Source organism: Protomyctophum bolini (assembly GCF_963924005.1).
Source record: "Protomyctophum bolini genome assembly, chromosome: 19".
Taxonomy (NCBI): Eukaryota; Metazoa; Chordata; class Actinopteri; order Myctophiformes; family Myctophidae; genus Protomyctophum; species Protomyctophum bolini.
The window spans coordinates 2,821,291-2,834,982 of record NC_137880.1 but is presented as its reverse complement, the minus strand read 5'-3'; the positions used below and the strand labels follow the sequence as shown (position 1 = coordinate 2,834,982).

At 42.3% G+C, this 13,692-nt stretch overlaps 1 protein-coding gene across 1 annotated transcript in view; it reads left to right on the top strand.

The window, feature by feature from the left end:
- Positions 1-220: 220 nt before the first annotated feature.
- The window catches only part of LOC308334115 (uncharacterized protein), a gene marked incomplete at its 3' end in the record, with an annotated part of 28,293 nt that continues 14,821 nt past the window's right edge, over positions 221-13,692 (top strand). Inside the window, exons 1-11 of the mRNA XM_080790702.1 lie at positions 221-488; positions 2,108-2,189; positions 2,275-2,363; positions 3,234-3,292; positions 3,735-3,964; positions 4,162-4,368; positions 4,483-4,689; positions 4,808-5,014; positions 5,117-5,151; positions 5,964-6,346; positions 6,551-6,753. Coding sequence (XP_080646828.1) covers positions 450-488; positions 2,108-2,189; positions 2,275-2,363; positions 3,234-3,292; positions 3,735-3,964; positions 4,162-4,368; positions 4,483-4,689; positions 4,808-5,014; positions 5,117-5,151; positions 5,964-6,346; positions 6,551-6,753 — 1,741 coding nt within the window. The 5' untranslated portion in view covers positions 221-449. The remainder of the gene's footprint in view (positions 489-2,107; positions 2,190-2,274; positions 2,364-3,233; positions 3,293-3,734; positions 3,965-4,161; positions 4,369-4,482; positions 4,690-4,807; positions 5,015-5,116; positions 5,152-5,963; positions 6,347-6,550; positions 6,754-13,692) is intronic.

Here is a 13,692-nt window from a genome sequence, read left to right as displayed (position 1 = left end):
TTCCAAATAAAATAAGTATTTTATTATATTATTAAATGTATTATATTTTATATATACAGGCATCAAGCCTAAATCACTGTGGACTGGGTTTTTTTTTTTCTTGGACTGACTGTATTTTTTTTAATTTGATGTTGTGCAGGTCTTGTACATAGTGCACTCTTGGCTTTTCTTGCCTAGTAATACTAGTGTGAGCTAGACAATTTCGCGCAGCTGTGTTGAATTGCGTCTAATGAGCACCTCGATTGGAAACCTCTCCAGCAGATAGGTGGGGGGAGGGGGTGAATTTACTGCACTTGGTTGTAAGTAGCTATACTGCCTCGCTCACCCAAATTGTGTTGCCGTCGTTTCGTTTGGAGTAAAGGACAAACTTTCATCTTTGGTGCACGAGAAGAAAATTGTTATTCCAGTGACTGACTTCCTTTATTTTTTTCATAGGCTCATTCTCCGTCATGGCCCTGGAGAATGCTGCCAGTGACAACCGCTTCCAGGTAAAAGTGATTTTTATTCAGCTTCACAATAGCTTTGAATTGTTTGTAAGATGTTGTAAAACGCATTATAGAATGTGCGGCCACCTTCTTGTTTATAATTAAAGTTGGTAGACGAATGGTATACATTTATATATGCTCCTTTTTAAAAGACAAACTAAAAAGCAACATTTAACAATATAAATAAATTGTTGTAGGCTTAATCATCAATAAACAACGCATCGCATCTGCGCGTCTACAGTACCTAGTCCAAAACATAAATAAATCCAGTCCAGATCTGAGCAAGTTATACCTATAAAGCCACTGGACGCATGGGCTAAGCCTTTTTTTATTATTAAGGAAGATCAGCATGCATGTCACCGTACGTGTTCTGTTTGTTGACATTTCGCTGACGAGAAAACCCTCAAACATCGATAGCACATGGCTAACTTGATAGCCGTAACTACCGTGCCAGTGTGGGGACTCGAGGAGACGGATAGGAGGTTGAGGAGGAAGCGACAGCGGCTGTAAACGTTCTCCATCCAGGCCAAATGGCCAATAATGGATTTAACAATGTAGGTCTCTGCATTGATACGATCGACATGTGTTAATCTCGTCTCGCTGTCAGCCTGTCACTCGCTTACATTTTGACTACTGCAACGCTACCGTTGTAGGCTTGTCGCCAACTAGCCATTGAAATACAACAGAGAACGGGGACATTGAGGGGGCAGAAAACAGAGCCAGAGCGCTGTTCATGCAGCCTGAAGTGTGACAAGCTGGGCGGCGCAAATAAGAGCAATTTTAGGCATGTGTGCAACATCCCTACAGCTAACCAGTGCTAATGGATATGAACGCCTGGGCATTGTACGGCCCGTGAAAGATTACTTGATAATCCGAAAATAAAACATACTTTCTAATTACCTTATGGGTGGACTAAAACGGCGTCGCTTTTATTTTGAAGCCCATGCATTCTCACAGTGCACACAATCTGCACGTCAACTTTTACTGTGCACGTGAATGCGCCGTGAGCTTGTGGATCGTCTGTTTTCAGCACACGAGTCGATCGACACCGTTGTACCACAAAGTAAATCTGGCAGAACGAACGTGCACACATCAACATTCAGCGCCTGTCAGGCTGCCAAGTCTCAACAATACCATGGTTGGCTTATTATTGTTTTCAGAACGTCGTTGTTCTGCAAGCCTGCAAGTTGAAAGTAAAACAAATCACACCCATGTGAAGTGAGGGGTGCTCTTATTGTACATCATCATGATGTAAAATAGTCACTCTGCCTATAATTTGGGTCAAATGTTTCACATTTAGTTTACCATTGCTTTGCAAAACAATGCCATTTACTGCTATTTATATAGAAATAAAATTGATATTATGCATAATTAAGTTTAGCCTTTTGGCCCGGCCCTCCAAAATATTTTCTGTTTCTCATTTGGCCCCTTGGGAAAAATAATTGCCCACCCCTGACGTATACCTATCTTAGCTAAATTAGCTTCCGCATGATGTCACACACAGCTCCTTGGAGTGTTTACTGCCCAACAAAATAATCCTGTTCTTATAAAGTTTATAAGAAGTGGAGAAGTCTTATAAAGTGGAGTATGTGGGGGTGACTGTGTGTGTGTTTGATTTTCAGTTTTATGTTGGAGTAGAAGTACTAGCAAGATGGACGGACTGTCGCTTCTACCCTGGCAAGATTGCATCTGTCAACGAAGAAGGTTTGAATCACTGAAACACATTTTCATCAACACAGAAACTATAGACATGTTTATTTATCTGAGCCCCTCTTCTGTGCTTTGACAGCAGGCATTTACACAGTTCGGTATGATGATGGGGTGGTCCATTCTGTGAAGAGGAACCTTCTGAGAGCTTCAGGAGATGCTAAAGGCCAGGTCAGAGTTACACCGGCACCTTCACCACTGTATAGCAACACACAGAAACCCAATGCTTTGCATTGTGATTCACGTTTTGTAAGGGATAATATCTGGCTAGGTGGTCATTTTCCGCTCGTGTCGGTGGTTAAACTCCCTGTCGGTGAATTATCTCCCGACAATGACCACCTAGGCAGACATTATCCCACTTAGGCCTGATTTACACTGGCAGCCAAATCTAGCCTGAAAGTAGCCTGAATCAGGTCTGTGTCACAAGATAGAAATCCGATTTGCTTAATCCAAAGAATATATATTCAAAGATTTGCGCCACATTTTTATTATTAAAAAAAAATAGCAGATCTACAAGCTCGTAGCGCGCCACTCTGTGTCACGCCATGAGCTTGTGGATCTGCTATTTTTCAATGGCTAAATTATAACAATGTTTAAAACACCAAAAAGGGTTCCTGCCCAAAATGGGTTTTAAATAAGTCTAAATGGAATCAGATTTTCTTTTTCCAAATGTGACTTGAGTCACATCCACAGGTGGTTTCAAATTAAGCAATATTACACGAGAGGGTGTTGTTTAACGTGATTATTGCCACGACAGTGATCCGGTCAGGAACGAGACGAAGTCGATTTCCGCAAGCATCACTGAAGTGATGCTTCGGGATTGGAATTCCGAAGGGGGGGGGCGGAGGTGGTTAAATGTAAACCGGGTAGGATGTGAAATGACAATGATGACGCTTCTGTCATTTGGGGAGGAGGGGGGATGCCTCCGTACAATCTAAACTTCTCTAAATGTACAGACACAAGGCCATTTTATGAGGATATTTCTCGCAGTTTTTTGTTGATATGCCCCTTTACTCTGGTCTCCCTCATTCCCTCCTGCAGCTTAATGCCGTTGATCAGCTGCAGCCAGCTCTCAAACAAGCCAAAACAAGAAAGATCAGGTAGGTTTGGCATTGGCCTTAATCCCAACCAGTCTTTTTGGCAGCAAAATTATATTTTAGTTTTAGTCAGTCTCTTGAATAGTTTTCAAATTAGTTTTAGTCACATTTTAGTCACCTGGAATGTTTAGTCTAATTTTAGTCAACTAAATGTCTAGTCTAATTTTAGTCAACTAAATGTCATGCGATTTCTAGTCGACTAAATCTACAGTTTATTTAGTCGACTAAAATGTTTTTTTTTTGGCATAATGACTGATTTTAAACTTGCTGAAAATTGCAGATCTACAAGCTCACGTGTCGCGCTGCGAGATTGTAGATCTGCTATTTTCAGCGTGATATTGTAGATCTTCTATTTTCAGCATGCGACCAAGTGTAAAATGACTTGTACTGGATCTCTTGTCGTCTCTTATTACTCCTTAAATGGGAATATTTATTTTCTCTTCAGTAAGAAGGTGAAACCCATGTCTGTGGAGGAGTTGCAAGACATCGTTAAAGACATCGCCGAGCTCCCCACTCAACATCTGTGGCAAGTGGTAGAAATTATCCAGTCCGATAAACCCTCGCTCAAGAAGTCCTCCACACCTGCCGAGCTTGATGTCGATTTCCATAAACTCAAGCCCTCCACGCAGCAGAGGATTAAGAAATGTATCTCCTTCCTCCACAAAAAAGGTTCTGGTGAGTTCTCAGCATGACTTTTGGCTTTTTCAGAGCCGAGTCAGGCGAAAATCTACTTTATTATTTACCCTTCTCAGTCTCAGCACCACAGTCGCTTGATCTAGTACCAGTAAACATTGGTCATTGGTGAGATTTACCATTTTGCCACTAGTGTCTACAACCAGATTGGCTTTGCTCTCGTCCTCTCTTCCCTTTAGATCATTCCACCAGTAAGTCGCCGCTCAACTGCCAACTGGATGATGATGCCCCCATGCCCTCCAGTAGCCTCTTTTCTCTGCCCTCCACCTCCTCTGCGCCCAGTCCTGTGCCCGTCTCCCTTGTCAACGAGACAACTGACAACCTGTTACAGCACAGTAGTCTTCCTCCCAACCTCTCCGCCAGTGGCTTCTCCTCTCCTCACGAAGGTAACAGGGATTGTGTGTGTGTGTGTGTGTTCATAGTGTAACTCTATAGTGTCTACAACCACATTTGTGTATATTCCTATACTAATCTTTGCTCTCGTCCTCTCTTCCCTTTAGATCATTCCACCAGTAAGTCGCCGCTCAACTGCCAACTGGATGATGATGCCCCCATGCCCTCCAGTAGCCTCTTCTCTCTGCCCTCCACCTCCTCTGCGCCCAGTCCTGTGCCCGTCTCCCTTGTCAACGAGACAACTGACAACCTGTTACAGCACAGTAGTCTTCCTCCCAACCTCTCCGCCAGTGGCTTCTCCTCTCCTCACGAAGGTAACAGGGATTGTGTGTGTGTGTGTGTGTGTGTTCATAGTGTAACTCTATAGTGTCTACAACCACATTTGTGTATATTCCTATACTAATCTTTGCTCTCGTCCTCTCTTCCCTTTAGATCATTCCACCAGTAAGTCGCTGCTCAACTGCCAACTGGATGATGATGCCCCCATGCCCTCCAGTAGCCTCTTCTCTCTGCCCTCCACCTCCTCTGCGCCCAGTCCTGTGCCCGTCTCCCTTGTCAACGAGACAACTGACAACCTGTTACAGCACAGTAGTCTTCCTCCCAACCTCTCCGCCAGTGGCTTCTCCTCTCCTCACGAAGGTAACAGGGATTGTGTGTGTGTGTGTGTGTGTGTGTGTGTGTGTGCTCTCTATAGTCTAAGGGAAGGCGTGAAGCACTTATCTTGTCTTCTGATCTTCACAGCTCGAGCAGCGTGTGGTCTCTTCATGCTCATCTGGGTTTGGCTGCACGGTTAGTGCAGGTAGTGACACTTTACTATATGGAGACTGTATGAACACAAACAGTGGAGCATCTTGAAATAAGTCTGCTTAAACCTATATGAACACAACAATAATGTAAAAGTCCTGCTAGGGACGTGCTGTTACTAACCCCAAATAGCTTCTACAGTACATTTCAGTTACATTCTAAAAATCATTATACGAGAAAAGATGTAAAGACTAATGGTTGTACAAATACATTAGGAAATCAACATAGTTAACAATATAAGAGACAAAAGTCACCAGGTCCTGCTCTCATGACATACAGACAGAGAGTGGAAAAATACATACATATACATACATACATACGTATGCGGTCTAGCTTAACTTGGACTCCTGGGGGTGGACGCCTCTGCCTTGCATAGTCCCCAGCGAATAGGCATTTTGCCCTTCACTGGTAACCTTATTTTGGATTTGTTTTAAATATATGAAGGTTTTGTGGGCTGGGTTTTTTACTAAAAAGCCCCCCCTTTTAAATACTACACACATACATACATACCTACATACATACATTTCAGACGTTTTAGCAGTTTTTAAGGACCCACTTTTAGGCCAGTGCACCAGAGCAAGCTTTTGCCCTTTTTTTAAACCCCACCCATTTTAACCAAATACATACATACATACATACATACATACATACATACATACATACATACTCTGAACCCTCTCAGAACCACCCGATCCCGCAGCCTCTCACTACTGGCGCCTCACAGCCACACACGTCACCACCCCCTCCATCCCCAACACTTCCCTGTATACCCACCTATCACAAGGCCAGGCCTAAGAGAAAGGTGCTGGACTGGAACATTGTGGTCCGAAAGCCGGTGGCCATCTTGGGGGACTCCAATCTAAATAGAATCCCACCATCACACCACACTGACTTACAGATAGACAGCAACCCTGGGGCGACCTTCAACCACCTGACCAAGGTTTTGGAAAAGGCGGAGGTTCACCCCAGGGTAGAAGAAGTCATTCTCTCGGTGGGCATCAACTGCAAGGACAATGATACAGACCAGACCTCCTATAGGCAGCTTAATGGGATGCACAAGGAGGCACAACGGACCTTTCCCAACGCCACCATCCATATTCCCCTCATCAACTTCTCCCAGTTCCTAACAGTCAAACAGAAGAAGAAGAACCTCACACTCATGAACCAGTACATCACAACACATTTCCCATACATCCCACCAGTTGACCACGACCAGTTTCACACAGAACCCGACAACATACACTGGACACACACCACAGCAGTCAAAATATTTAACCATTGGTGCACACATTTAAATTTTCTCTAAACAGGAGCCGAAGCCTGGATTCCTGCCCTACCTCTCCTCTTCCTCTGGTACCTTGTTCCCAACAGGCTCCCCTCCTCCTCCTCCTCCTCCTCCTTCTCCTCCCCCTTCCCCTGTCCCACACCGCCCACCACCATTCTTCCCCCCTCTTCCTCTCAACGTCTAACAGCCATTCAGTCCCTCCGACCAGCACCTGACCCCCACTCCAATGTCTTGAACCTGTCCAGGTCCGTCCGTCTCACGGCCGCAGAGGCCCAGTTGCTGGAGAGGGGTCTCGCCTACATTCCTCGACCCACAGGGACGGATTGGGAGGCACTTCGAAGGGACACACATAGATACCATAGGAGACTTAAATTAATAGACTTTTTCCAAAACTCTCCCAGGTGGACGGCAGGATACGAGACCTCATACAGCTAGATAACCATACACTTAATCAGTACCACCCATCACCAGACAGACCTGACAACCTGACCACAGACGAACGGAACAGCATCACAACACTGCGGAACAACACACAAATAGTTATTAAACCAGCTGATAAAGGTTCAAAAATAGTCATTTTAGATAATTTCCAATACACATATGAAGCTAACAGACAACTATCCAACACAAGATACTACACTCACATAGCAGCCAGCATACAACCACAGACTCAGATCAAACTCAGACAAATCATTACAACACTTTATCACCAAAACTACATCACCTCCAAACAACGCGACTTCCTCTATGTACGATAACCCCAGACCTAGGATATTCTATCTACTACCCAAAAATCCATAAGGATCCCCAGACTTGGACTATTCCCTTGGAGGTGCCTCCCGGCAGACCCATAGGGTGCCATTTTGAACGTCATATGATATGACATATAAGATTACAGTAATATGAGCTGGGGGCTTGGGGTATGTCATATTGCAATTTTAAGCATGTTAAGAAGCGCTTTCCACCCCGTGGAGTGCGCAAAACGGCCTTGAATTAGTCATGGGAGTGTTTAAGGCGTGTTTGAGAGTTACCCAATCAACATGTCCGTACTATTTTCTTTACCAGTCAGCTGATGTGACATACGGAATGCGCACTTTGGGGATCGTTATATTACATTTCTTCAGGCTGGCACCATAGAAGACATGACATATGACTTTGTCACATTTGGGTTAATTATTCCTATTGCACTGCATGCTGTCACCTTTATGCCTCAAAATAAGTTGTTTCTATTGAGAAACACCAGTAAAATTATATTTAAATTAATTTAAATTATAATTATATTATATTTGAAATGAGTAATGAGTTGAATGTGTGGTGTATGTGATCGTATGGTCTTCGCTCGTAGCATTTTATTGAAGAAGACTTGGATTGAGTGTGATACAGCGTATGAAAGCACACTTCCCAAGGATTATGGCGATGTTTTTATTTTTTTTTAAGGTTGAGAAATGAAATAATTATGGCCGTTTCTAATCTCAACATTTAAATGTCTTTTGCTGCGCTGTTGCCATGTCTCATAGAAACAAGTAAATAGGTCTATAAAAATAATCCCAAAATAAGCGCATATAACAGGGGTCTGTAACCTATTTTAAATTAAGTGCCATGTTTTTATTTTCTAGATAGTGAGTCTGCTATATCCAGATTAATTTTAATGACACCACATTAAAATAAAAAACATATTTTGATTGTCCACAAATATAAAGTTATTCCATCTTTTTAAATATTTTCTTGCACATTGTTATAATGATCATTATATATCCGCCTGCAGTCAGAGTTCATAGTTTTAATGAATTAATGTGATTCATTGTGAGCTGGTAGATCTGCTATTTTCAAAAGTAAAACTTTAATTACATTTTTGTATTAGCCGTCCTTAGTTGGGCAAATGCATTCATCTGGGGATCCTTGACATGGGAATGTGCTGTGTGAGGATCACTGGTTTAAACAACATTAGGAGAAACCTTTAGAAACAAGAAAAGCAACCACAACTACCAATATTTACAAGCAACTTTACAGAAAAAGAAGCCGCTTATAATAAACAGACTTGGCAACACTCCAGCAGCGTCCCAGAGCCGCTCAAGTGTAAAATCAAACAGTGCTTTATCTTCTTTTTGCGTTTATGAGGTGCCTAGACCCACGTCTAATCGTTATGCGCAGGTCAAGGGGCTTAATAGCAAATTGCGCAAAGCGAAAATAATTAACATATGGACACTCCCACAATGCTAAAATATTCAGCAACGTCGTATTCCATATGTGTGTGCATTCAACACGGGACGATAAGGCTTTCATAATACGATTGTGCGCAGAGCGAGGCCAATTTATGTATTACCACATGGTAAAACGCACCTTCAAAATCCAGCCCATAGTGTCAGACTGCAGCAGTGAGTCCTACCACATATGTACATACCACATATATACCACATATATACCACATAGCACAATATATAGACCACTTCCTCAACCCCCTCTCCACCATACACGCCAGTTATTTAAGAGACAAAAAAAAAATCAAGCCCATAGCCGTGCCACCACACACATACATTTTCACCATAGACATTGACAGCCTTTACACCAACATACATACAGCCACTGGTTTACAGGCAGTTAGAAATCTCTTCCAGACACACCCGGACAGCACTAGACCAGACAATGCCATTTTACAACTATTAGAACTTAGTCTCAATTGCAATGATTTCACATTTAATAACAAACACTATTTACAGATAGAGGGCACAGCTATGGGCAAGAAATTTGCACCCGCTTATGCCAACATTTACATGAGTGAGTGGGAGAGAGAGGCCTTGGCAAAGTGTCCACTACAACCCACCATGTATTTCAGATTTTTAGATGACATCATAGGGCTCTGGCCACACACCTTACAACAGTTTGATACATTTTTACAGATTTTGAACACACACCATGCTTCCATAACCATCAAACACATAATTCATCCAACAGAGATTAACTTCCTGGACACCACCGTATTTTTTCTTACAATAGATCAGACACATAAACAACTACTGACAAAAATATATTTTAAGCACACAGACACACACGCACTACTCCACAAACACAGTTACCACCCAAAGCACACTTTTGCAGGAATCATCAAATCACAAATCATTCGGTTTTTTAGGATTTCATCCAATAGGGAACACTTTAATCAGGCCACACACACACTCTTTACAGTCCTCCGAAGGAGAGGTTACAGTAAAAGATTGTTACGTACAATCAGGAGCAATGCCCTGGCCTCTCTCTCCCCCACCCAGTCACTCTCCACAAACACTCTGCCTCCTACCCCTAACCCTCTCAACCCCAATTCTAACCCTAACCTCAATCCTAGCTTTCTTCCCCAGCCACCTCAGAGCATGCACCCGGATCAGAGGCCCCTCTCTAGTGCAGGGACAGGGACGGACCTGGACGGGGCCCACACATTACCCTCTCCTCTATGTCTTCCCTCCTCCAACTCTTCTTCTCTCACCATCCAGGCCATCGGCTCCTCTACCATTACAACATTACTCCCATTCATAACCACATTTTCACATACACTCCAACCACTTCACCACAAATTTAAACAAAATGTCACCACTACACAACAATCCTACCCCCCATCACAAACACATCAGGTAATTTCGGCCCTCAGAAGGAATAGGAACCTGGGAGACCTCCTTGTGCATTCCAAATTTTCCACTTTACCTCCCAAGCCCCCACAGCCACATACACTCCATTTCAAACCCCGCAAATTCATCAACAACCCCCATAGTCACACTTCCTCCTGGACACACATTAGAAACACGCCTCAAACAACACCTATATCACATCAAACGAGCAGACCTACACACAACTCTGTACACACACTTTCAATCCCATCCCATCACTAACCTCATCATTTCAGGTCTGGAATGTGGAGTCCGATGGACCAGTGGACAGCGGAAACTCATGGAACACAGATGGATTCAAAAATTGCAAACTGTAACACCCACTGGTTTAAATGAAAGAAGTTGAATTTTATCCCTTTTCTGTTCATTGATCTGCAAACTAAATAAATGGTATCCAGGCCTTGCTGTGAACTTTTACTCTTTTATGGTTTTAGGTTGTTTTATTAATGTCTATTTTTATATCCATTTTACCATTGGGTTTTAGAGGACAGTTTCGGACCATGGTTTAGGTATGCGGTCTAGCCTAACTTGGACTCAGGGGGGTGGACGCCTCTGCCTTGCATAGTCCCCAGTGAATAGGCAGTTTGCCTATTTGAAGGTTTTGTGGGCTGGGCTTTTTACTAAAAAGCCCCCCTTTTTAAATACTACACACATACTTACATACATACATACATACATTTCAGACGTTTTAGCAGTTTTTAAGGACCCACTTTTAGGCCAGTGCACCAGAGCAAGCTTTTGCCTTTTTTTAAACCCTACCCATTTTAACCAAATACATACATGTATACATACATACACAAACCAAATTCACTCAACGAGGCAAGAAGTTCTGAATTAAAGAGCTCTTATGTTCACTAATTTGTTGCTTGAGCTGTCTAGTGGTTTTTCCCACATAGGCCAATTCCACATGGGCAACGGATCATATAGACCACATGGAAATACAAGTGATTATACTCTGAATTTTGAACTTCTTGCCTGTATGGGGATGAGTGAAAAAAGCAGCCTTAAAGGTATTGCTGCACTGAGCACAATTGCCACAGGGATAGTTTCCCCTAATAAGTGTCAATTTGGGGGTCCTTTGGGGGACATGAAGTTTGGGAACTTGCTATAGTGAATGGTGAAAAAGAAAAGTATAGGCCTATATGCAAAACAAAGTCATTTCAGAAAGAAACAGGAGGAAAATGAACTGAGGGAAAAGCTATCAAGGGAAATTGAAAATGCTGGTAATAATATGAATTACAATGTTAAAACATATTTGAAAATAAAGCCTGCGTTAGATGAATATGAGAAAAACAAGTGTAGCCTATGCATGCAATTGTGAGGAGTAGGGCACAATATTCTGTAAAGGGTGAAACATGTACTTCCTTCTTCCTATAGTGCTTGAAAAAACTAAGCAAAAGAGAAATTTTATTCATTCAATAAAAATGGTGAAAAGGAAATGTATTCTAGAAACGGTAGAATCATTTTATAGGGACTTATTCGGGAAAAGTGACGTTGACAATGAGTGTGTTGAGACTTGAGAATGCTTTGAACAAGGTGAAAATAAGTGAATCTGAGAAACAGCTACTGTATGTGATGATGATATATTGATTGATGCATCTTAGAGAGGCTATATTATTCAAGAGCCCAGGGTCAGACTGGCTAACAGGGGACTTTTATAAAACCTTTTCAGAGGTGCTGGCACGGTGGCACCTAAGGCTTTACAGGAATATGGAGGATGCAGCTGGTGTCACAATCCATGTCGACTGGTGTAATCACAATTTTGTAAAAGAATAAGGGTAGAAAACTGAAAGTAAATAACTACAGACCAATCAGTCTCTTGAACAATGACTTTATTGCTATAAGATTCTGGCAAATAGGATTAAAAAGGTATTGGGTATAGCATTATATCTTCTACACAGGCATACATAGATATAGAAGATATAATATGCACAATGTGAGATGTGATTCCCCATATGAATAATGATGGAGAAGGTGGTATAATCTTAAATATAAAATATAATTATTATTATTATTATATACTATACGAGCACAAGCTGTGAAACAAGAACAAACTAATTCAATTTCAATTCAGCAATGCATTGATATAGAAAAATGCTATACCAATTATGAATTATTTGGTGATTTTATTGACTGGGCCTCACACTGCTGAAGCTGGAACAGAGCTCACTTATTAATTGAGATATATTAATGAATGCCTTTAAGACAACTGGATGGTGAATATTAGGTCATTCAGGTTGAAGGCTGGCCTGGTGGTGGTAGTGTGCTTCTGTGACGGAGGCTCACAGCGCGCCACAGAGAGACACTAAATCCTGATTGGACAGATCACATTTCTGAAAAAAGGTTAAACTATTCTCAACTTTTAAAAGAACTCTGCTCAGCCTGCAGGAAAAGTGCTCTGAGCAGTGTCTAACTGGTCAACTTTTGTTAATTTCTCAAAGGATTACATGACACCAAAGAGACATGAAAAAACCTCAGTACACTGACTAAACCTGCACTGCTTAAACAAATTAATGGACCTCAGTCAGTCTTTATAGACACTACAGCGGTGCCCGTTGGGCACTGGCCTACTTGGAACGATGCAAGTTGGAAATGGATGCCCCACCCATTATGTCTGCGTCCCTTTTCTGCCCAAATGTGGAGTCTTTGTGGCGGTTTTGGTCAACTGTGGGTAAGACCGACTCAAGGCCGGGTTTCGGTCGTTAGACCTTCATCAGGACGGAGTAAAGAGCAACATTTTTGTCACCAACTGTCACCAATTGGCCTTTATCTATAGGATCTTAATTTTATTTTTAAGCCAATAGACTCATTCTAGATCAGAAGATAACATCTTCACTTTCAGGAAAACCCAAATGCTACACAGCAGATCTATGAGAAATGACGTCTCTAACCACATCCTGCGGTTGACAAGTTTCCATTTAAATGCTTTTCTCCAAAACTACTTTTTTGTTATTTACTAATACTAACTGTCAATCTCCAATGAATATAGCCTCGGGTTTGTCAAGACATTTGTTATTCAATCTTTATTTCAGACTCTGGGTCCATATATCACAAACACAATGGCAATGATACAGTCCAGTCTACCCTCTCTCTTTTGTAAAAAACCTCTATCAGTGTCTATCCCTCTGTCCTCTTCCCTCAGTGTCAGACAGCCTGGCTGGCGTGCATGCGTGCGTGCGTGCGTGTGTGCTGCTTGCCTGCGCGTGAATATGTGTGAATGTTTTTTTTTATTAATCAGATTTTAAGTCGACAAATAAAATATGTCAATCCACACCCATCATCTAGCGGCAGGGGATTTCAATCAAGCTGACTTAAAGACACTCTTTCCATCGTAATGTGAAATGTGCTACGGGCGGGCGGGCGGACAGGCAGGCAGGCGCACACACACACACACACACACACACACACACACACACACACACACACACCACTAACATGCACTATTGCTCATGTCTCATCAAAAACTTGTTTTCAAAAAGTGTTTACCTGAAAGGTTTAAACCACAGGATGTGCTTACAGTCTTTAAAAAAAGATCCCATGCCGTCAAACCCCACTGTGCGCGCGTGCGTGCGCGC